General features: G+C 38.9%; 1 protein-coding gene across 2 annotated transcripts in view; it reads left to right on the forward strand.

Annotated features, from left to right (window-relative positions):
• Positions 1-7351: 7351 nt before the first annotated feature.
• The window catches only part of WDR93 (WD repeat domain 93), a gene marked incomplete at both ends in the record, with an annotated part of 39506 nt that continues 21696 nt past the window's right edge, over positions 7352-25161 (forward strand). The window contains 6 exons of one of the 2 annotated variants that reach the window (XM_082833078.1): positions 7352-7678; positions 8303-8495; positions 10340-10404; positions 17835-17913; positions 19913-20028; positions 22801-22839. In XM_082833078.1, coding sequence (XP_082689204.1) covers positions 7352-7678; positions 8303-8495; positions 10340-10404; positions 17835-17913; positions 19913-20028; positions 22801-22839 — 819 coding nt within the window. The remainder of the gene's footprint in view (positions 7679-8302; positions 8496-10339; positions 10405-17834; positions 17914-19912; positions 20029-22800; positions 22840-25161) is intronic. The other variant, XM_082833079.1, reaches the window with a different exon arrangement.

Below are 25161 nucleotides of genomic sequence, written 5' to 3' on the forward strand. Positions count from 1 at the left end.
ACATTTGCAGGCCCTGGGTAACAGTACAAATAGAGACCCACAAACCATATGTTTAAATGTTTAAATCAAGGTAACAAATTGTTGAATAAGCTACGTTCTTTTCTCCTTCCTGGACAAATGTACCGTCATAATGATCAAGAAGTCCAGTTTAACATTCAGGATTCTTGGACTCCTTGGAATACCTGGAAACATGGCTAGAATATGGTACTGCGGGGAGAGCTGATCTCCAGTCCTTTCCCAGCCCTTTCCACCCCACTTCTGGCTCCCACTTACATCACTGAGAGGGGCCTTGCATACATAGTGTGGATACTCCAAGCCACATGCAAGTTCTGCCCATTATCCTGCAAAGCGCCATGCCTTGTCCACCTTTCAGGTCTAGGGGTGCCCATATTAGCACCCATTTCTCTGCCCTCCAGAGAAAGCTGGGAAAGAGGCTCATGCAGAACCTGGCATCGTTTGGGCAGTAAATTCCAGGAGTACAGGTACCCTGAACATGGTCTAGACTCCAGAAGAGGGGCAGTCTAGGCTTTGGGTGGGGATAGCCTCTTTACCCCACGAATTACTCATCCTTTGCAGAGGGGAGTGCCTGGAAGAGAACCAGAAGTATTCTCTTAATTCATGTCCCAGAGCAGGGCAATACTGCAAGCAATAAGAATTTCAGTGCTAGCACTGTACCAACCACAGTGCTAAGCTCTAGGCCTAGGGCAATAGATTAATGAGGGACACAGAAAAATGGGAAAGTACAACACAGTGATGCGTTAGATGATAGAGATGAGCACAGGGTGCTCCTAAACACAGATTTATATAGTTTGTTTTCTATACCTACAATTCTGCCTTTTCCACTGTATCATAAATTGAATCATTTAGTATGTAGCATTTTCTGATTTCTTTCACTTAGCATTAATGCATTTGAGTTTCATCTATGTTGTGTATGTCAGTAGTTTGTACATTTTTATTGTTGAGTGGTATTTCATTGGATGGATGTACCATACTTTGTTATCTCTTTATCCACTGAAATACATTTGTGTTGTTTCCAGCTTGAGACAATTATAAAGCTGCTATAAATATTTAAGCACAGATTTTCATATGAAACATGTTTTAATTTTTCTTGCATAAATATGTAGGAATGGGATTGCTGAATCATGTTAAGTGTATATTCAGCTTTGTAAGAAACTGCCAAGCTGTCTTCCAAAGTGACTCTACTATTTGGTGTTCCCGCTGAATATGGGATGTGAATATATAGGAGTTTATCTATTCACCTATGATAAACATTTGGGTTGTTTCCAGTTTGGAGCTCCTACAAGTAGAGCTGTAATGAATGTTCATTTACAAGTCTATGTATGGACATATGATTTCAGTTCCCTTATATCACACCTAGGAGTAGAATGACTGGCTATTGTGGTAGGTGTAAACTTAACTTTCTAAGAAATTGCTAACTGTTTTCTACACTGTACTATTTTACTTTCCCAGCAGCAGGTGGAAGAGTTCCAGCTTCTCCTCATCCTCGACAACACTTGGTATGGTCTATCTTTCTAACTTCAGGCTTTCTAATACATGTGTAATTACAATTTGCATTTCTATGACAATTAACCATGTTGAACATCTTTTAATATGCCTGTTTGCCTTATGTGTATCTTCTTTGGTTAAGTGTCAATGCAAATCTTTTTTCCATTTTTAAAAATTGCATCATTTTCTTATTATTGAGTTTTAAGAGTTTTCAAAATATTCTGAACTCAAGCACTTTATCATATATATGACCTACAAATATTTTCTCCCAGTCTTTGGGCTACCTTTTATTCTCTTAAGTGTCTTTTGAAGAGCATAAGTTTATTTTTGAAAGGTTCAAATTATCAATTTGTTCTTATAGATTGTGCTTTAATGTCATATCTAAGGAATCTTTGTCTAACTGAAGATTGCAAAGGTTTTCTCCTGAGTTCTCTTCTAGAAGTTTTATAGTTTTAAGTTTTATATTTAGGCCTGTGATCTACTTTGAATTAATTTTTGTATATAGTGCAAGGTATGGATTGGAGTTCTTTTTTTCCCATATGGATATCTAACTGAGGCAGCATTATTTATTGAAAGGATTATCCCTTTTCCACTGAATTATCTTTGCACCTTTGTCAAAAATAAACTGTCCATATCTGTGTGGGTCTAATTCTGTATTCTCTATTCAGTTTCATTGATCTATTTGTCTTTTTTTTTTTGTACCTCTTCATTTCCCTCACCTATTTCACTTATCCTCCCACCCCCATCCCTTCTGGCAACCACCTGTTTGTTCTCTGTATCTATGACTCTTTTTTTGTTTTTGTTTTGTTTGTTCACTTGTCTCGTTTTTTAGATTCCACATATAAGTGAAATCACACAGTATTTGTCTTTCTCTGTCTGACTTACTTCACTTAGCATAGTACCCTCTAGGTCCATACCTGTTGTTGCAAATGGCAAGGTTTTATTCTTTTTTATGGCTGACTAATATTCCATTGTGTATATCACAACTTCTTTATCCATTCATCTATTGGTGGGGACTTAGGTTGCTTCTGTATCTTGGCTATTGTGAATAATGCTGCAATGAACATAGGGTGCATATATCTTTTCAAAATAGTTTTTGTTTTGTTTTGTTTTCTTTGGGAAAATATCCAGAAGTGGAATTACTGGATCATATGGTAGTTCTATTTTTAATTTTTTGAGGAACTTCCATACTATTTTCTGTAGTGTCTTCACCAATTTACATTCCCACCAACAGTGCATGAGGGTTCCCTTTTCTCTACATCCTCACCAACACTTGTTATTTGTTTTCTTTTTTGAAGCCAATACCACACTGTCTTGATTACTCTGGCTTTATAAGTCTTGAAGTAGGTAGTGATGGTCCTCTAATTCTTTCTTTTTCTAAGTTATCTTGGCTATGCTAGGTACTTTGCATTTTCATATGAAGTATAACATCAGCTTCTTAATTTCTAAAAAAAAATGCCAACTGGGATTATCATAGGGATTGCTTTGATATTATAAATCAATTTGGGGAGAATTGACATCCTAAAAAAGTTGAATCTTCCAACCCATGAGTAAGGTCTCTCTCTCTCTCCATTTATTTAGGTCTTCTCTTAGTGGTATTTTACAGCTTTCAGGGTACAGGCCTTGTACATCTTTTGTCAAATTTAACCTTAAGTATTTCATATTTTTATACTATTATAAATAGTATAATAAATAGCATTTTTAATTTCAATTTTTTATTGCTTGTTGTCAGTGTGTAGATATATAGGAGGTTTTTGTATATTGAACTTTTATCCTGCAACCTTGCTAACTTCATTTATTAGTTCTAGTAGATTTTTTTTAAAAGATTACATCAGGTTTTCTCTATAGATAATCATATTGTCTGATTATAAATAAAGACAGCTTTACATAGTTCTTTCCAGTATGGATAAAACAGTCCCACACCACCCAAAAAAATTCCCTCATGCTGTCCTTTCTAAATAACATTAAATAACATCATCCCTCCACTTATAACTCCTGCCAACCACTGATCTGTTCTCCATTACTCATTTTGATTTTCAAGAATGCCTTATAAGTGGAATCACTGCACATAAATTTTTAGACTGGTTTCTTTTATTCAACAAAATGCCTTTGAGATTCATCCATGTTTTTGTATGTATCAGTAGTTCTCCCCTTTTTATTACTGAGTAGTATTCCATTATGTGGATATAACACAGTTGGTTTGTCTATTCACCTGGTGAAGGACATTTGGATTGTTTCCCATTTGGGGTAATTATAAATAGAACTGCTATAAACACTTTGTGTACAGGCCTTTTTATGCCCACAAGTTTTCATACTCTTCGAGTAGATACTGGGTGGTATTCCTGGGTCATATGATTAATATATGTTCAACTTTATAAGACACTGCCAAACCCTTTTCCAGAGTGATGGTATCACTTTGCATTCCTAACAGCCATCCATGTATGAGAGTCCAATTGCTCTGCATCTTCACAAGTATTTCATACTGTCAATATTTTTTTAAAAATTTGAGCCATTGTAATAGGTATGTAGTAGTGATTGATAAGTTATTAAGAAATATTTCCTAATATTTTGAGGTTTTGTATACCTCTAAATATCTGTTATTGATTTCTAAAATAATTTCTGTATGATCAGAGAACCTAATTTGTATGACTTATAAATTTATTAAGACTTGTTTATGGCCCAGAATATGATTTTTCTTGATAAATGTTTCAAGTGTACTTAAAAAATAATTTGTATCCTGCTGTTGTTGGGTACCAGGGAAGCCCACATTATTATTTTTGTTTAAACATTTTAGATATCTTTTAAAGGAATTTAAATAGTAAGAGAAAGTCTTTTATATTTACCTACATAGCTATCATCCAGTGCTTTTCATTCCTTTGTGTAGATTCACATTTCTCTCTGATGCCATTTTTCTTCTGCCTGAAGGCCTTCCTTTAACATTATTTCTTGTAATGCTGGTCTGCTGCTGATGAATTCTTTCAGTTTTTGTATGTCTAAATATTCTTTATTTCACCTTCATTTATTTATTTATTTGTGTTTGTTTGTTTGTTTGGCCTCGCAGCTTGCAGGATCTTAGTTCCCCAACCAGGGATTGAACCCAGGCCCTTGGCAGTGAAAGCACAGAGTCCTAACCACTGAACCACCAGGGAATTCCTTCACCTTCATTTATTGAAAGATATGCTTTTTGGCCTGGAATTCTTAATTGACAAATTTTTTGTTGTCAGTACATGCTTTTTGGCCTGGAATTCTTAATTGACAAATTTTTTGCTGTCAGTACATTTAAGATGTTGCTTCACTGTCTTCTCACTTCTGCTGTTTCCTTCAGGAAATTGCTTGGCCTTTACTTTGTTCCTCTATGCATGCCTTTCTATCTCTGGCTGCATTTCAGATTTTGTCTTTATCACTAGTTTTGAGCAGTTTGATCATGATGTGCCTTGGTATAAATTTCTTCATTTTTAATTTGCTAGGGTTTTTCTTCTTAGTTTTCATCAAAATTTGAAAATTTTTGTTCATCATTTCTACAGCTTTTTTTGGTCTCTTCCCTCCTTTGGGGATTTCAATCACACTTATACTAGGCTACTTCAAGTTATCCTACACCTCACTATCTTCATTTTTTTTCAAAAAATTTTTCTCTTTCTTTCGTTTCTATTGCTATGTTTTCAAATTCACTGTTCTTTATTTTTGCCCATCTAATCTGTTTTGCTCTGAAATCTTGTTATTAATCTAATCCAGTGTATATTTTCATTGCAGACATTATATCAATAGTCTTCATCCTTAAAAGTTCAGTTTGGGGTTTTTTTTTAAACATCTTCCACATCTCTACGTAACATGTTCAGCATTTCCTCTTGATTTTTGAACATGTGGAATATACTAATCTAGATATATACTAGAATTATATATCTGCTATTTCTAATGTTCTGTGTTGATTATGAGTCAGCTGTAATTGATTGAGTTTTTATTATGGCTTCTGTCTTCTTGCCTTTCTGCATTTGAGGTAATTTTTTTAATTGGATGTTAGACATTGTGAATTTTACTTCATTGGATGCTGCATATTTTTGTAACCGAGCAAGGGCTTATGTGCCTGCAGCGCAGAAAGTCAAACTCTGACAGCGGTGTTTGCAGCAAAGTAAGGGTTTATTGCAGGGCACCAAGCAAGGGAGTAGTCTTTGAGATAGGGATATTTTAAAGGGGAAGAACAAGGAAACTGGGTTTAATCATCATCTTGTGACATTTCTTAATCAGGGTTTCGGGAGTCAGGATGACTCTGGTTTCTGATTCTCTGGCCAGGTGGTCCATGGCTTGGGGGTCTGTGAGTTCATCTTGCCCTAGAGAAACAAGCTGAGTTTATATGTTAATGATGATACCTATAACAGCAATTTTAGTACATTTACGATGTTGTCAACAACTGCAATCTTAGTCATCTGTTCTGGTTTATTAGTGTCCAATTAGCACAAGATTGAGGTCAGAGAGGACAAGAAAGGGATTGAGGTCAGAGGAGACAAGCAAGGGAATAAAGTTTTGGATAGATTAATCACAAACTCAGTAAGGGAACTTGGTTTTAGGGGGGCTTAGTTTCATATTTGTATTCCTATAAATATTCTTGAGTTTGTTCTGGTATGTAGTTAAGTTACGTAGTAAGTTTGATCTTCTGACTTCTAAGATTTGGTGGGCAATACTAGAGCAGCGTTTATTCTAGGGTGAATTTTTCCCACTACTTGGCTATGCTCTTTGGAGTACTCTAACCCAATATTTGTGAATTATGAGGTTTTCCGTTCTCACTGATGGAAACAGGCATTATTCCTGGCCCTGTGTGAGCTCAGCTTACTGTTCCCACTGATGATTTCAGGTGATTCTTTCTTTTCAGACTCAGACCCAGATAGTCTCTCCTCACTTTGCACTGGAAACATCACAAATGTACTCTAGCAGGTGAAAAAAGATGATGGCAGCAGGGCCTTTATAAGACTTCCATGGCCCCAGGGTACTCCGACAGTGTAAGACCCTATGCCACTACCTACTAAGCATCTTAAAATGTACCCCATATTCCACATTAAATGCCTTTTTTAAACTGTAACATTTGAAAATCTTTTTATAATTTGTACAGTTTTGAGTTTTATAAAGTATAGGTTGCTTGTTCTTTTCTTATAGACTTAAACATTATGCACACACAGAGTAGAGTTGATAAATTGTAAATATTTTTGTAAATATTTAATTATTTTGATTTTGTGGGGGGTTTTTTTTTAGTCAGTATTTTTTCAAGTCTCAAACATTTCTGCAGGCCCTTGAAAAATCTCATAGGCTCTGGGCACTGTGCCTACAGAGCTCCTGGATGGGAGCAGGGGGAGTAGAGAGGAAGGAACAAATTGGACAGCAAGGATTGGATAGTGCTTGAGCTGCATATGATTGGAGGGGAGGGAAAAGGAACTGGAGAAGTTGTTGCTCCCTACCCAGCTAGCTTCAGCACAACCATTTGCAGAGATGGAAGAGCCATGAGAAGGCACAAGTTGTAGGAGAAAGGGTGTATTCTATTTGGGACAGAAAGACAGCCACTCTCGTATCAGGAGGTGAAGAAAGGCAACAGGGTGCCAAATTCCTTTCCTTTCGTCATAGGGCACATCATCTTGAGCTGGTCTGGAAGATGTGAATAGTCAATACCTGTCTCTGCTAACACCCTTATTAATATGAAGACCATATCTTAGAAATGTGGCAATAACGCAGATGCCAATCTCTAGAATAGTTCCCATAGGCTAATATGCTAAGGAGGATGATGAGCTGTCTTATGATAACTTCCCCTTTTTTGCAAAGTACCTTGGCTTACTTCCTAGATCAGTTTTTCAGAATTTCATAGATGTTTCCAGCACCACCTTCTGTGATGACATCTCCCAAAGGAAGTCGAGCCCAGAAGCTGAAGCTGCCCACTTTAACACGAAACGGGACATTGGAGGTGCCGTCCCCTACAGAGAAGGACTGGTCTAAGGATGATGAAGAGGATTGGGTCTTCAAGGGTCCAGATCAAGAGCAGGATTCCCTACCTCAGCCTTATCGAATGATCAACAAGCTAGTGAACTTTCTGTTTGACCACTCGTGGGAAATTATTGAGGAGAGGGATGCATCGAGGAAAGCTGAGCTCAGCCGCATCCAGCCCACCATCTACCCTCCACTTCTAGAAAGCAAGGTATGGAGCAGCTGACAAGGCGGCCTTGTTTCTGAACTGAGTGTTAATAAATGATAACACCTGATCCAGGGAAGGAATTAGGACCAGGAACCTTCATTCAATAGGACAGTGCATTTTTGAAAGATTATAGGCATGCTGGTGTTGATTAAAATAGATCTAGTAATTGCCTGGGGAAATGGGTGTTCTGGTTAATTGAAGATTATACAGATGTATCTTTTACATCCTATTGTTATGTAAAAATCTTTCAGAGTGTATTAATCACTCCCTTGCTTGACGGTTGAAAATCTGCCAGTGTGTCAGTTATAGTTCTTACCAGTGTTCTAGTTGAATAAAGTACAGGGAATGGGGCCACTGGTCCACTCACCACAGGGCCTGTGGTCACGCTTAGTGTTGTGAATGAGCATTTATTCTCAACTTCTTTGTTTTCTCTGGCCCCTTGCCCCTAAGAGTAGAATGCTATGACTTTCTTGATGTTTGGGCAAGATATTTAGATGGGCACTGTGTTTGGACATGATACTATAACTAGGAGGGACCTGCTTCCCTCTTTGAAAAGTTAGCTCATATTACTTGCAGATGGTGATAACTGAAAAATCATTCCTTTTTTCTATGTTTTTCTTTTCCCAGCTCAACAAAATGCCGAATTGTATGGCTATTTCCCAAGACTATGTGTTTATTGGAGGAACCAAAGGATTCTCCATCTATAATCTGTACAATGCTAAACGAATATATGTTTGGGAGAAACTTAAGGTTGATGTCACTTACATCTGGGCCACAGATTTGGGGAGTGAAATACTTATTGCTTCTGTGGATGAAATGGGTACACGTTCTTCATCTTCCTTTTTAGCCTAATTTATAGGTACCTGTAGACTGTTGTTCAACAGTCTTTCCAGGCATGGGAGGGGCCAGACCTGGAGAGTTCTCCCTGGTCATGTAGTATTAACTAGCATCTGCAGGACAGTATGGTGTGCCAGGCACTATTCTAACATTTCACACATGTTGGCCCATTTCACTGTCACAACAGCCTTAGTAGGTAAATACAGTTTATTCTTGTTTTTCAGAAGAGGCAACTGAGGCATGGAGGTTAAATAACCTACTTGAGGTAATGCAGAAAGTAAGTGGCACAGGCAGGATTTGAACCAGGCAGTGTGGGCCCAGAGTCCACATCCTTTCCAGCACTCAGCAATCCTGCTGCTCATTTAAGCCAGGCTTGCTTTTCTTCCTCAGCCTGAGGATGACCCAGACATGGGGACCATAGTATAGAGAACTATGGACAGTGTCCTGGAAGATACGTGTCTGCAGGAGAGTGACCTGACCCAACTGGCATTTTAGGAAGAGCACCCTGATAGGAGTTTGCAAAAGTCAAATGGAGAGGTAGAGAGACCAGGAAGAGCTAGTGCATTCATTTAGGAGAGAAATTATGAAGGCCTGAACCAAGGCAGGGGCTGTTAAAATGAAAAGAAAATTGTACTGTAGTTCTGTAAGATGTTAACATTAGGGGAAATGAGGTAAGGGATTATAAGGGAACTCTGTACTATTTTTGCAGTTTTTCTCTAAGCCTAAAATTAGTTCAAAATAAAAAGCTTAAAAAAAGGAAAATATAGTAGAAAAACTTGGTGAGTGATGGAATATATGTATGGGGTCAGGGAGTAGGGCGGTATGTGAGGGTAAGTGAAGAAAAATTACTCCTTTCCTCCTTAGATAATGGGGTGGATGATGATGTCATTACTTGATAAGCAATTTTAGGAGAATAAGATTTCAGGGGTCTGTGAGTTGAGAAATTCAATTTGAGCATGCACATCTTTGAGGCACCTGGAGTGGGAATGTTGATACTCAGGAGGAGAGTTTGGTGTAAAAATAGGACTGCATTTATCACACTGCATTATATCTAGTTAGTTTCCTGTCTGTGTGATTCTCAATGTGATGAATTTGAGGGCAGAGACTGCCTTGGTTGTCCCTAGCACATTTGTGGTCATGGAGCAGATATCCCATGAATGTTTATTGGGTTGAGTTAGACGGTCACCCACAGTGATCCAGATACCTCTGCAAGGTCATTATTATGGCTGTAGGGGCAGGTTATGAGTGTCTGGGAGGCACCTAAAGAAAGAGGCAAGAAGTCATGGTGGATGATGACCACATACTAGAGCCCTTAGGTTAAATGAGAATGAGAATGACAAAATTACTTATTGTATCAACAAAATTAACTGCATGAGGAGCTTGTTGGGCTGTGAGAAATGAGGCACATAGAAGAGTAAGATGTGATCCTTTCCCTCAGATAATCTGTGAACTCACTCGAGGAATAAAAAACACTCACAGGAAGCAGTTGGATAACAATGTGAAACACTATGGAATGATGTGCTAAAGCAGGTGAATAGAAATCACGAGTGGATTGGTGTGGCCGAAGTGCTTACAAGAGGATTCTAGAAGAAGAGGGTAGGGCCAGTGTAGACCGAGACGACCCAAGAGGGAGAATAACTTGAACATTTCAAGTGAGGGGTGGAAGAAGGCAAGGAGTCCAAGATGATCACGGGCAGTGGAGGGGCCGGGCAGGAAGCCTAATAATGCATGAGTTTATCATGATATCTCAGAAAGTCAAATATAAAATTTCAATTTTTCTTCAGTTCACCTGCCTGTCTTTCACTCTTACTTATTTTTCTGTTTCAGGTATCATTAGACTATTTTATTTTTATAAGGATGGTCTTTACCTCATTAAAGCCATCAATGAAGCGGTAAGCTCATGTTCTTTCATCTGTAGCTGGGCCAAAAGCCATAGCAAATCAAGTTTACTTTTAACATGGAGGCAATGACAGCCATCCTAGAGTAGAAAGAAATAGAGACCTCCCTGGCCAGAGAGCCTCCTCCAAAATATCCAATTAAAAGATCCCTCACCATCAGAGGGTACATACTGAATGCCTTGGATTCATTTTCCCGGTTGTCAAGAGAAGAAAATGACTAAGGAACTCCGGTCCAGATTGAGCACCAGACCAACGTGTCTAATAACTGCTTACAAGTCCCTAAAATTTCCAGGCTGCTTCACATCCTGTTCCCTTGTCCATGCTGTTCCCTTTGCATAGAAGGCTCTCCTTGTCTCCCTACCTACTGTGTGTACCTCTTAAATTTCTCTCATTCTTCAAGACCAGCTCAAATATCCCCTCCTCTGAGATGCTTTCCCTGATATACCCAAGAGAAGTTGATCCCTCCCTCCTCTGTGCCACCACCATATAGGAAAGAATTTCTATCACAGTGTTTTCTCTACCCTCCACACTGATTTGTTTATATGACTGCTTCTTCTCCTGGATGTAAGTTCCTTGAGGGCAGAGGACATGGCTTATTCACCATATATTTCTTGTTCCTAGTACATTGCCTGCATACTATAGGTTCTTAGAAAGTGTCTTTTTTTTTTTTAATTAATGAATCCAAAAAAGAGGCAGTATTGCTCAGAGTATATTTTTAGTTGTAGTTTGTTCTATAAAAAATACTATTGATGGGCACCAAAGCAATTCAGTGGGAAAAAGAAAGTATTTTCAACAAATGATGCTGGAATGCTAGATAAACAAATGGGGGAAAATGAACCTCAACCCTACCTCACATCATATATAAAAATTAATTTGAGATGGATTATAGACCTAAATGTGACAGGAAACACCAGTTTTTGCCTGGGGTGAGTTGGGAGAGGGGTGGAGGGAAAGCTTACAAAGGGGCAGGAGGAAACTTTTGGCAGTGGTGGATATGTCCACTTTCTTGATTGTGGTGCTGGTTTCAAGGGATATACATGTCTAAACTAATCAAACTGTATACTTTAAACATGCAGTTTATTATGTTATCACATCTCTAATAAAGCTGCTAAAAAATTTAAAACTTATGCTCATCAAAAGATGCTATTAGGGACTTCCCTGGTGGCACAGTGGTTAAGAATCCGTCTGCCAATGCAGGGTACACGGGTTTGAGCCCTGGTCCAGGAAGATCCCACATGCCGCGGAGAAACTAAGCCTGTGTGCCACACTACTGAGCCTGCATGCCACAACTACTGAAGCCCACGCGCCTAGAGCCCATGCTCCTCAACAAGAGAAGCCACTGCAATAAGAAGCCCATGCACACCAACAAAGAGTAGCCCCCGCTCACTGCAACCAGAGAAAGCCCACATGCAGCAAGGAAGACCCAACACAGCCAAAATTTAATTAATTAATTAATTAATTTTTAAAAAGATGCTATTAGAGTTCTATCAGTATCAGCAGCAGAGAGCAGACCCCAGAGAGCTCTGAGAAACCCCACCGCCGCCCTGCCTAGTGGCCCTCACACCCCAGGAGGAACCACAGCTGTCACAGCCGGCCCCAGTCACCATGACCACAAGCCTGAGCAAGGAGGTGGAGACCCAGCAGCCCACAGCCCTCCACACTGCCCACACCTGCACCGCCCGTGCAAGGAGTTGCGCCTGCTGGTGGGGACAAGGAGATTATGGCAACAAAGGTTTGGGGAATAGTCAGATTGTTCCCGTGAACAACAGATGCGGTTTCACCACCAGTAAGGACACAAAGGAAGAGGTACTTAGACAACAGACTGCCATAAAGAAAAACCCAGGAAGTGCCTTTGCCGTGTAGGAGATAGACCGTGGAGTGTGATGTTGTTGAAGGAGAAAGGGTGCAGAGGCTGCCGATGTTATAGGCCCTGTATGATTCCAGTTACATGAAATTTAGGAACAGTTGAAACCAAGCTATGTTGGTGAGGAAGAGCAGAACTTTGGTTGCCTATAGAGGTGTAATTGACTGAAACAGGGCACTAAGGAACTTATACCTTGACTGTGTGTTAGTTACCTGGATGTATACATATGTCCAAACCCATCAAGTTGTACATTTAATATCTGTGCCTTTAACTGTTTTTATTTATTTTATTTAACAAAGTACTTTATTCTTTTCTTAAAATTTGTTTATTTTATTTATTAATTTTTGGCTGTGTTGGGTCTTTGTTGCTGCATGCAGGCTTTCTCTAGTTGCGGCAAGTGGGAGCTACTCTTTGTTGCAATGCGCGGGCTTCTCATTGCGGTGGCTTCTCTTGTTGCAGAGCACGGGCTCTAGAAGCGTGGGTTTCAGTAGTTGTGGCATGCAGGCTTCAGTAGTTGTGGCTCGTGGGCTCTAAAGGGCAGGCTCAGTAATTGTGGCACATGGGCTTAGTTGCTCCGTGACATGTGGGATCTTCCCGGACCAGGGGTCGAACCCGTGTCCCCTGCATAGGCAGATGGGTTCTTAACCACTGTGCCACCAGGGAAGTCCCTTTAACTGTTTTTATTTTATTTTATTTTATTTATTATTATTATTTTTTTTGCGGTACGCAGGCCTCTCACCGTTGTGGCCTCTCCTGTTGTGGAGCACAGGCTCCGGACGCGCAGGCTCAGCGGCCATGCCTCATGGGCCCAGCAGCTCCGCGGCATGCCTGGACCGGCGCACGAACCTGTGTCCCCTGCATCAGCAGGCGGACTCTTAACCACTGCGCCACCAGGGAAGCCCCAACTGTTTTTAACTTTTATGTAAAAAGAAATCTCTCTAAAAAAAATACAGGGAATACTCATCAACTGATTTTAGGAGACCAGCAAAACTGTGATATCCAAACTTGACAGGGACATTAAAAAAAAAGTAGTGTTGGTGGATTAGAACACACCAAAAGTGTTAAAAAAAAAGTTAATTCATTACATATTTTTTTAAGGACTTCATTATTACCTCTGGAATTTGCTAGGGTACAAACTCAGTATTCTGAAAACTGATTAGGGAGAGCATCAGCATTTATCTTGACTTTCCCATATAGGCTGTATTTCAGGGTAATCAAATAGTTGATGATGGAAAAATGGAAAGATTTTCTTTATAGAAGAATTCTAACAAATGCAGAAGGAATGATAGAATTGGGGGATATCAGTTTTGTAGCCATTTTGCAGAGTAATGGTCTAGGTAACGACCATCAGTGCTGATGGGGGACTTTATAACTGATGAGCCAGGATGACACCTCTTGTCAGCGATCACCATGAACATTATTAAAAGAAAGAACAGGGCTTCCCTGGTGGCGCAGTGGTTGAGAGTCCGCCTGCCGATGCAGGGGACACGGGTTCGTGCCCCGGTACGGGAAGATCCCACATGCCGCGGAGTGGCTGGGCCCATGAGCCATGGCCGCTGAGCCTGCGTGTCCGGAGCCTGTTGCTCTGCAACGGGAGAGGCCACAACAGTGAGAGGCCCGCGTACCGCAAAAAAAAAAAAAAAAAAAAAGCAAAAGAAAGAACAGCTAGCTATTATGAGCCTCCTCATATGATGCCGGAGGGAGACACCAAACACCTGTGGAGTATTCTGGCCTTTTGTTTTAATTGAGCCTAAATCTAATCAAACCTCTAGAACTGGTTGCTGGTTTACAGGAAATACATGTAAACAATGCCATGGGATGCAATCAGTCCAATCCAGAAAGTGAAAAATTCCACAGGACAAATGAACTGGTTTATTCAACAAAAAAATGGTGAAAAGAAAAACAAATAGGGTAACAGTTATAAATTAAAAGAGACTTAAGAGATAAATTAACGAAATATTGGGTTGGCCAAAAAGTTCATTTAGGTTTTTCGTAAGACGTTACAAAAAACCCGAATGAACTTTTTGGCCAACTCAATACAATACATGGACTTCATTTGAATCCTGATTTCTCAGTTTTGATAGTGACTTTTTAAAAAAGATTTTTATTGGAGTATAGTTGATTTACAATGTTGTGTTAGTTTCAGGTGTACAGCAAAGTGAATCAGTTACACATGAATTCTGATTTGAACAAACCAGTTGTGGAGAGGTATTTATTAGATTGAGGAAATTTGAAAACAGACTGGATAGTAGGTGGTATTAAGGAACTAGGATTAATTAAATAGAAATATTTAATGAAGTTGGGAGACAATAAAACAAGATTTGTCATTTATTGATAACTGGTGAAGTTGAGTAATGGATACATAGGGTTCATTATACTATTTTTTGTCTTCAAGTACATTTGAAATTTCTATAACCTACAAATTGATATTAAAATACATAAATAAAAATATTTTTAAATGACCATATTACCCAAGGCAGTCTACAGATTCAATGCAATCCCTATCAAAATACCAATGGCATTTTTCGCAGAACTAGAACAAATAATTTTAAAATTTGTATGGAAATACAAAAGACCCCGGATATTCAAAGCAATTTAGAGAAAGAACAGAGCTGGAGGAATCACAATTCCTGACTTTAGACTATACTACAAAGCTACAGTAATCAAAATAGTAGGTATTGGCACAAAAACAGACACATAGATTAGTGGAACAGGATAGAAAACCCAGAAATAACCCATGCATGTATGCTCAATTAATCTATGATAAAGGAGGCAAGATTGTATAATGGAGGAAAGACAGTATCTTCAGTAGTGGTGCTGGGAAAACTGGACAGCTACATGTAAAAGAATGAAATTAGAACATTCTTTAATATTAAAAAAAAAACTCAAAATGGATTAAAGACCTAAATGTAAGACCGGATATTATAAAACTCCTAGAGGAAAACATAGGCAGAACACTCTTTGACATAAATCGCAGCAATATTTGTTTCGGATCTGTCTGCTGAGGTAATGGAAATAAAAGCAAAAATAAACAAATGGGACCTGATTAAACTTAAAGGCTTTTGCACAGCAAAGTAAACCATAAACAAAATGAAAAGAATGGGAGAAAATATTTGCAAATGATGCAACCAAGGGATTAATTTCCAATATATATAAATAGCTCATACAACTCAACATCAAAAAGACAAACAACCTGATTTTAAAATGGGCAGAACAATTGAATAGACATTTTTCCAAAGAGGAAATGCAGATGGCCAACAAGCACATGAAAAGATGCTTAACGTCACTAATCATCGGAGAAATGCAAATCAAAACCACACAAAGATATCACCTCATACCTGTCAGAATGATGATTATCAAAAAGAACACAGGGACTTCCCTGGTGGTCCAGTGAGTAAGACTCTGCGCTCCCAATGCAGGGGGCCTGAGTTCAATCCCTTGTCGGGGAACTAGATCCTGCATGCATGCCGCAACTAAGAAGTCCACATGCTGCAACTAAACATGCCACAATGAAAATCCTGTGTGCCGCAACTAAGACCCAGCACATCCAAAATAAATAAATATTAAAAACCCCCCAAAAAACAAAAGCCCTTTAAAAACAAAAAAAGAACACAAACAACAAATGTTGGCGAGAGTGTAAAGAAAAGGGAACCCTCATACACTGTTGGTTGGAATGTAAATTAGTGGAGTCAATGTGGAAAACAGTGTGGAGGTTTCTCATAAAACTAAAAATAGAACTACTGTATGACCCAGCAATTCCACTCCTGGGTATATAATGGAAAAAAACCCAAAAACCCTAATTCGGAAAGATACATGCATTCCAATGTTCTTAGCAGCATTATTCACAATTGCCAAGATATGGAAGCAACCTACGAGTCCATCAACAGGTGAATGGATAAAGAAGACACACACACACACACACACACACACACACACACACACACACACACACACACAGGAATACTACTAAGCCATAAAAAGAATGATATTTTGCCATTTGCAGCAACATGGATGGACTTGGAGGGTATTATGCTAAATGAAAAAAGTCAGACAGAGAAATACAAATACTGTTTGATATCACTAATATGTGGAATCTAAAAAATATAACAAACCAGTAAATATAACAAAAAAGAAGCAGACTCACAATTATAGAGAACAAACTAACGCTTACCAGTGGGGAGAGGGAAGTGGGGAGGAGTAATATAGGGGTATGGGATTAAGAGGTACAAGCTATTACATATAAAATAAGCTACAAGGATATATTGTAAAATATGGGAAATATAGCCAGTATTTTATAATAACTATAAATGGAGCATAAACTTTTAAAATTGTTAATAACTATATTGTATGTCAAATATACTCCAATTTTTTAAGAAAGAAAGTGAGGGACTTCCCTGGTGGTCCAGTGGCTGAGACTCCGTGCTCCCAATGCAGGGGACCCGGGTTCAATCCCTGGTCAGGGAACTAGATCCCACATGCCACAACTAAGAGTTCACAGGCAGCAACTAAAGATTCCATATGCCACAACTAAAGATCCTGCATGTCACAACTAAGACCTGGTGCAGCCAAATAAATAAATGAAATAAAAATAAAAATAAAATGAAAGAAAAACAAAAATTAAAAATGTTTAAAACTCATTCTTCTTAAATAATTTAGGGGACTCACCAGCCTAATTTGTCTAGCCACCTTATGTTGCTAGTCTTAGAGCTCCTTAAAGGTAGAGCACAACCATACACATTGAGTCTTTTTCACCTGGCCCAAAGTTTGAGCAGGTTTCATTGTAGGGTTACATTCAGTCTCTACTTAATATGGACTGAATGTTTGTGTCTCCCTAAAATTCATGTTGAAATCCTAATCCCCAATGTGGGAGGTGATTAGGTCATGAGGGCAGAGTCCTCATAAATGGGATTAGGGCCCTTATAAGACCAAGAGAGCTCCCTCAACCCTTCCACCACATGAGGACATAGCCACAGGTGGCAGGTGGTCTATGAGCCAGGAAGCTAGGTCTTACCAGACACTGAATCTGCCAGAAATCCTTGGAAATCTTGGATTCCCAACCTCCAGGACTATGAGAAATAAATGTTAATTGTTTATGAGCCACCCAGTCTATGGTATTTTGTTTTAGCAGCCCAATCAGACTATGACACTACAGTAGCCTAGACAGAGCCTTTTGTCAAGAAACTTACCAGAGTTTTCAGTGTCATGTAGAACATGTTTCAGCTCATTTTGAATACCTGAGTGGTGGCATAGGTCTGTAGGGTTTGCAAACCTGACCAGGAGATCAGATAGTATGAAATCACTACAAATCATCAGGAGTACTTAAGAAACCAGGAAATAAGTCCCAAACCCTTTAGACAGAAAACTGAGTTCCACTTCTTTACTTACAATCTTGTCCAATTCCTGTGCAAAAATGGAAAGTTTGAAGCAGTTTGAGGCATCTTTTTATGCCTCAAGTTTTAAAAGGATTTATTTCCCTGGTGTGAACTACAAAAAGCCCTGAAATACATTCTCTTCTGTCATCAGGCTGAACTTCCTCTCTCAGTATCTCTCTTCCTTTCAGGATGATACCAGCAAGCAAACCACCTGTATAAAGATGGAGATTTCTGAAGGAGGGGACTTTGCAGCCTTCCTCCTACAAGGTAAGATTAACCAAAGGCTCTTAAGAAGATTCAGATTTGCAATCTCTTCCAGATAATCACTTTTCTCCAAAACCTTTTAAACTTCATTTATTTATTTATTTAGGCTATGGGGGGGGCGGGGGTCTTACTTGCAGCATGCGGGATCTTTGTTGCGGAATGTGGGTTTCTTAGTTGTGGCATGTGGACTCTTAGTTGCAGCATGCGGGATCTAATTCCCCGACCAGTCATCGAACCCGGGCCTCCTGCATTGGGAGCACGGGGTCTTACCCACTGCACCACCAGTGAAGTCCCAAACATTTTATTCAGAAATAATTTACAGAAGAGTTGCAAAGATAGGACAGAGTTCCCTTATACCCTTCACCCAGTTTCCCTAATGCCAACATTTAACAAAACCATGGTACAGTTGTCAAAATTAAGCAAATAACATTGGTATAATACTATTAACTACAGATTTTTTTTCACGCTTTGCCAGTTTTTCTTCTAATTTTTTTGCTCCAAGGTGCAATCCAGGATATCATATTGCATTTAGTCATCATCATATTATCTATACCTATTTGTGATGTCTTGACCTTGCCTTGTTTTTCATGACCTTGACACTTTTGAAGAGTACCAGTCAGATATTTTGTGCAATGTCCCTGAATTTCAGTTTGTCTGAATTTTTTCTCATGATTCAACCAGGGTTAAGGATTTGGGGTAAAGTCCCACAAAGAAACTTTTTGTTTATTATATCAGGGGTGTATGTGATAGCACTACTGCTGATGTTAACCTTGATCATTTAGTTAAAGTGATCTGCCAGTTTCCTCCACAGTTGAGCTACTGTTTTTCCCTTTCCATACTCTAAGTCCAAACCATACTCAAGGGGAGAGGATGTAAACACCATTTCCTGGTTGTAGGAGGATCAAAGAATTTTGAGACATGTTGAAGTCTCCACAGTGATTGATAAAAAACTGGGGGGAGATACTTTGAGACTATGCCCAGCATTAAAGTTTAGTCTCTAAACTTTAGTCTCTAAGGAGACTATTGTCTGCTTAAAGTTTTGCCCACCATTTTTAGCGTTCAATGTTGGATCTTGCCTCTTGCATTTATTCCTGTGGTGATAGAACATATTTTATTCAAATGATTGTTAGCTTGATTTTTAATTTTTAAATATTTAGACATGCAGTATGGGCCTCCATGTATATTCTTGCCCCAGACCTCTCATATGTTAGGTGCTAGAGAAAGACACATATTTTATAATGCTTTATGCATCACAAGAAACTTATATACTATCTGTAGTATTTTCCTAGGGCTGCCATAACAAAGTACCACAAACTGGGTGGCCTAAAATAACAGGTATTTTGTCTCTCACAGCTCTGGAGGCCGGAAGTCTGAAATCAACGTGTCTATATAGATTACTTTTTTGAGGAAACATTTAGCCAGAATCCCATCATAGGAAAGTAACTTTTCCCAGGTTGGCAGGAGTTCAGTATAGAAGCTGAGCATGTTTCTTTGATGAGATAGTCTCACAACCACCCCATGGGTTGTCATCTCCTCAAATATTGGTCAGAAGAATTCTCTGGGGCATCTCTCACAATTCTAACCCTTTCTCAGCCATACCCCTCTCAGTTATTGATTCTATATATGCCATTTTCCTCCCCAGACGGGAATAGCTGTGAGACAAAACATCAGTGGAATTTACCATTGGAAGCTAGAAAACACAGAGACCAGGCAGCACAGACAGTTTGGTTAAAAACTGTTACCTCAGTGCTGTGAGTGAGAGGCCCGTTTCCTTTAGAGGCAGTGGCCTGAGGAGAGGAGCTCTGCAGCTCTCCGTGAGTGAGGACTGGCAATAACCACTGCAGAACTACATCTCCTTCCGTTTGTCAAAGTTGCTGTTCTGAGGGTGCCTGCTGGTCTCTGTGCCAACCTTCACAGAGGTTCTGTGAAGACGGGCCGTTTCTCAGGGGAAACTTGTTGCCTGCTTGCAGTTGCTCAATGGTTCCTTGGTTTCCTAATGCAGGAGCTGGGGATATTTGGCTGGATGTGTATAAATTGCCTAAGGAGTCTTGGCTCAAGGAAGTGGAGCACCCCCAACTCACCATAAATCCAAAGAAAAAAGTCAGACAGCTGCAACTGGTAGGCAACATCCCTGTTTTCAACTGATATGTTTCTCCCTACCCTTGACCCACATCTAGCCTAACTCCTCCTTGCAATTTCAAGATGAAGGAGGCCTTCTAGAGGCCATAAGAGAGGACAAGATGCACACTGGCCCATGTCTCTCAAATCAATTTGCTGTGGTTAAAATAAGATGTTAAAAAGCAGAGGTGTCATTGTATATATGTACCACATCTTCTTTGTCCATTCATCTATCGTTGGACATTTAGGTTGGTTCCATGTCCTGGCTATTGTAAATAGTGCTGCAATGAACATTGGGGTGCATGTGTCCTTTTGAATTATGGTTTTCTCAGGGTATATGCCCAATAGTGGGAATGCTGGGTCGTATGGTAGTTCTATTTTTAGTTTTTTAAGGAACCTCCTTACTGTTCTCCACAGTGGCTGCATCAATTTACATTCCCACCAACAGTGCAAGAGGGTTCCCTTTTCTCCATACCCTTTCCAGCATTTATTGTTTGTAGATTTAAATGGGTGGGATGGTGGGGAGGGGGGAGAGAGGGAGATCCAAGAGGGAGGGGATATAGATATGCATATAGCTGATTCACTTCATTGTACAGCAGAAACTAACACAACATTGTAACGCAATTTTACTTCTATATACATATATATATATATATATATATTTGGAAAAAAAAAGCAAGAGGTGTTGGAATCCGGTATCTCTCTCGTCTAGGTGTTGCCTCTCCACCAAGAGCACTCCCAGGCATTTCTCTGGAAGTGTGTCTTTTTTTTTTGACTCTAATAGATATATTTTTTTCCCTCCTGGGTTGAAATAATCCTTTCATGTCTCCCATTCCACTAAATTCCCCAGATTATGGTATAAAAGGGTTATTCTAAATATACAGTAAGTCCCCTACATACGAACCTTCAAGTTTTGAACTTTCAAAGATGCAAACGTGCCTTCACATGTCTGGTGTACATTGTCACATGCGTGCATCCTCTACAAGTGTTTGTGCTTTTGTGTACTTTACTGTACAGTACTGTATACAGTAGTACAGTATCTTTATTTCAAGCCCAGAATGTCCAGAAGCAAGAGTAAAAGCAGAGGAGATGTAGCCAGTACTACTGTACTTTTCAAGGTACTGTACTGTAAGATTAAAAATGTTTTCTTTATTTTTTGTGTTTCTTTTTTATGTATTAGTTGTGTGAAAAGTGTTATAAACCTATACAGTGCATTACTATATAGCCAATTGTGTTAGTTGGGTACCTAGGCTAACTTTGTTGGACTTAACGAACAAATTGGACTTACGAACATGCTTTCAGAATGTAACTCGTTTGTGTGTAGGAGACTCACTATATAGGAATACATGCATTCTTCATTTATTCTTAGAAGGTAGGAACTCTACCATTTCAGTTTAATTATATGTGATCCCTGGGCTTCATGCCATCTCTTTAAAATATAGTTTTTCAGTAAATATTATTTTAAGATGTAATTTTCTTTTTTTCCATTTTGGCTGCATTGGGTCTTCATTGCTGTGCATGGGCTTTCTCTAGTTGTGGCAAGCGGGGGCCACTCTTTATTGCAGTGCACGGGTTTCTCATTGCGGTGGCTTTTCTTGTTGTGGAGCATGGGCTCTAGGCGCATGGGCTTCAGTAGTTGCAGCACGCGGGCTCAGTAGTTGTGGTTTGCGGGCTCTAGAGTGCAGGCTCAGTAGTTGTGGTGCACGGGCTTAGTTGCTCCGCGGCATGTGGGATCTTCCCAGACCAGGGCTCGAACCCGTGTCCCCTGCATTGGCAGGCGGATTCTTAACCACTGTGCCACAAGGGAAGTCCCTAATACAAAATTTTCTCATCTATCTGATGTGCACTTATTTTTTTAATCAACAACAACAAATATTCATTGAGCATGCCTTTAAAACATACTGTATTAGGTGCTAAAGCATTAGTGAAATTATTAATATAGGAGACCAAGATTGAGACTCAGTGATGCCGAGCTCATTGAGTGGCTGTGAATAAATGCCTTTTCTCTCCAGTGAATGTCTTCATAGCAGGGTGTGATTTTGTATCCCTGGGAGAGTTACTGGCCCAGAGACCTTCCTCCTCTAAACTCTTACAGAATTTATTCTCTATACCTCTCTTTGACACTTCTCACATACTATCTGGTTGTACATGGAAGTCCTTTTCTCCTAACTAGATGATAAATTTCTAGGTTGTTAAGACCATAGCTTCTGCTTCTTTTTATCATCCAACCCCATGGTATCCTATTGGTGCCCAACAGATACATTTTTTGAGGGATTAATTTATTATCCAAGTGGGAGAATCACCTTGGAATGGGGGTGGTTTCTCGCCATAATTCACTGTTTCTATACACTGAGAAGCAATCAACTAATGCCAGTTACAGTGGTAATTCGTGTCCTATGAATTGTATTTAGAGTTACTTAAATATAATTGTCAACATCACTGATATATTTTGCCAATCAGACATATTCGCTTCAACTTAGATTTTTGCAATAGTCTCCTAATTGATCTCCTCCCCTCTACTCATATTTCCTCTTAACGTCACTAATGATTTCTTGTTTCCCCAAATACATTTTAAGATCCTAGAGGACAAGGATCATGTGTTAAAATCCGCAGGCCAGAAGACCACACAAATATTGGTCCTCCATGTCTACAGGATGAGTTCACATCTCACGAAAATAATTGGGGGGAAGAAAGAGCATCTCAAAGGATTGAAGGAAGAAGGAGAACATATACCAAACCTATTGTGAATTAATTTCTCGTTTTTCTCCTCAGAACACTCTTGATCCCATGACTGCAGATAATTTAGAAATGGTAAGAAACTTTAAAGAAAATCTCCAAAGAGATTTAAGTTACGTGTTAGAATTTTTATTTTGATTTGAAATTTACCTTAAATATCAAATATACTAATAAAATGTTCTACCAGGGCACTATTTTCAGAATCTCTGTGACTTAATCTTGTGCCTCATTCCCTTGAAGATGGCCCCCTATCCTTGAGGATAATTGACCCAAGTCATTTGTTCAGAGATGGGTTTCCCTGAAGGTAAAGGAGGTTAAATTTCAGGGCCCCTCACTTGTCTGGCCCCTTCCAAGGCCATAGGAGGGGCCCTAGCAGTATGTTCACATGACCACATACTTTTGTAAAATTGGAAAACGTAACATGTTTTAACCGTAATCACTTAAGACCACCATCTCTTCTCACTCAAACTTCCCCTCTGTCACAATTTCCCCCAGATTGAGTGGTATTAGGGTGGTCATGGGCATTTTGTGTTCAAACTTTTGTGTTCTCTTTCTTACAAAGACCCCTAAATCATATACACTTCAGGCCTCATGAAATCCAATTTGCCCCTGCCAAAGTAACAGCCCAATCCACCAAACTGAGGGATTTTTTTTTTTTGGTGTTGGAGGTTGTCTTTGTATTGGGATACCGTAGAGAACAGAGTGGCTTCCCTGGAGCTTCCTGGCTCTCCCTCTGAGGCAGAGAGCATACCATACTTTCCAGAGGCTTAGCTCTTGGGATTCTGGCCTATCAGAAGGGCAGTGGTGAACTTCCAAATGGAAGTCTCTTTCTAGAGTCCTTTCCTTTTTCCCTTCTAAAATTACATTATGTTTCAAATTATCCAAATAATATGTGAACACATCACTCTGGAAAAAGCCAAGTAATTCAGATAGAGCAGCCCTCTCCAGAGGTTATCACCATTATTATCTTGGTGTGTGTTTTCTAGGACTTTAGTGTATATTTTTATTCTGGTATCAGTTTATTTAGAAAAATATAGTTTCATTTTATGGGAATTTTCTTCTATATAAGTGGCATCATACTATATATATTTTCTTACAAATTTGCATTTTTATACTAATCAACTTATTGGCAAAGTTTTGCAATGTCCGATAAACCTACCTTGTTCTTTTGACATCCTGTGTACTATTCCTATTAAGGATGTACCATAGTTTATTTGGCTGTTTGTCCATTGAGGGTGGCTTTTATATAATGCAATGAAAATCTTTGTAAATTCTTCTTTGTATACCCGAGTGCTTCTGAAGGATATATGCGTTTTTAGTTTAATGTAGATACTGTTAAATTGTCCTCCAAAAATGGCATGACAATTTACATTTAATCAGTAATTCTCCACAGCCTCGATAAATTTGATATTAATTTTTTGTGTGTGCAAACTGATGGAACAAAATGGCATCTCGTGTTTTCATTAATCTCATATTTTTATTGGCTATTGAGGTTTTATCTTCTGTGAATTGCCTGTGAATTCTTTGCCTATTATATGTTTTCTTACACTCTGTTGATTCCCTTTTTACTTTGCTTATGTGCCTTTTTGTTATAAAGAAGTTTTAGATTTTGATATAATCAGAATTTTTAATCTTTTCTTTACAGCCATTGCACTTAAGAAGGCTTTCTCTATCTCAAGGTTATAAATAAATTCTCCTGTGTTTTCTTCTAATACTCTTCATAGTTTTTTTTTTTTTTTTTGGACATTTCACTCTTTTATACACATGGGAGTTTCTTTTGTGAATGGAGCAAGGAAGAGATCAACTTTTATCTATTCTTTTAAAATAGCAATTGCCACACAAATATTTTTGAGTAATCCTTCTTTTCCCATTTGTTTCCTGACCTTATCATTCATATGTACGACCTTTATCATTCCTATGTCCTTGCTTACACCAAGACCTTATGAACTTTGAAGAATGACACAGGCATTTAGTGCTACAAACTTATATCTAAGTACTGCTTTAGCTGCTTCCTTTAAATTTTGATATGTTATATTCTCATTTTTGAAAATACTTCAAAATACTTCCTAATTTGCTTTTTTATATCTTTTTTGACCAGTGGATTATTTAGAAGCATGTTATTTAGTGTCCAAATACTTGAGATGTTCCAGACATCTTTCTTTTCCTTTTATTGGTTTCTAACTTAATTCCATTGTGATCAGAGAACATACTTCATATAATTTGAAACCTTTCAAATTTATTAAGACTTGTTTTATGCCCAGAATATGGTTTATCCTGGTAAGTGTTCTATGTGCACTTGAAAAGAATGTGTATTCTTGTTGTTGTTGGTCCAAGTTATTCAAGTCTTCTATATCCTCACTGCTTTCCTTTCTGCATTCTTACTGATTTTCTGTCTAC

The sequence above is a fragment of the Leucopleurus acutus genome (genome assembly GCF_964270905.1).
Source record: "Leucopleurus acutus genome assembly, chromosome: 1".
Lineage (NCBI taxonomy): Eukaryota > Metazoa > Chordata > Mammalia > Artiodactyla > Delphinidae > Leucopleurus > Leucopleurus acutus.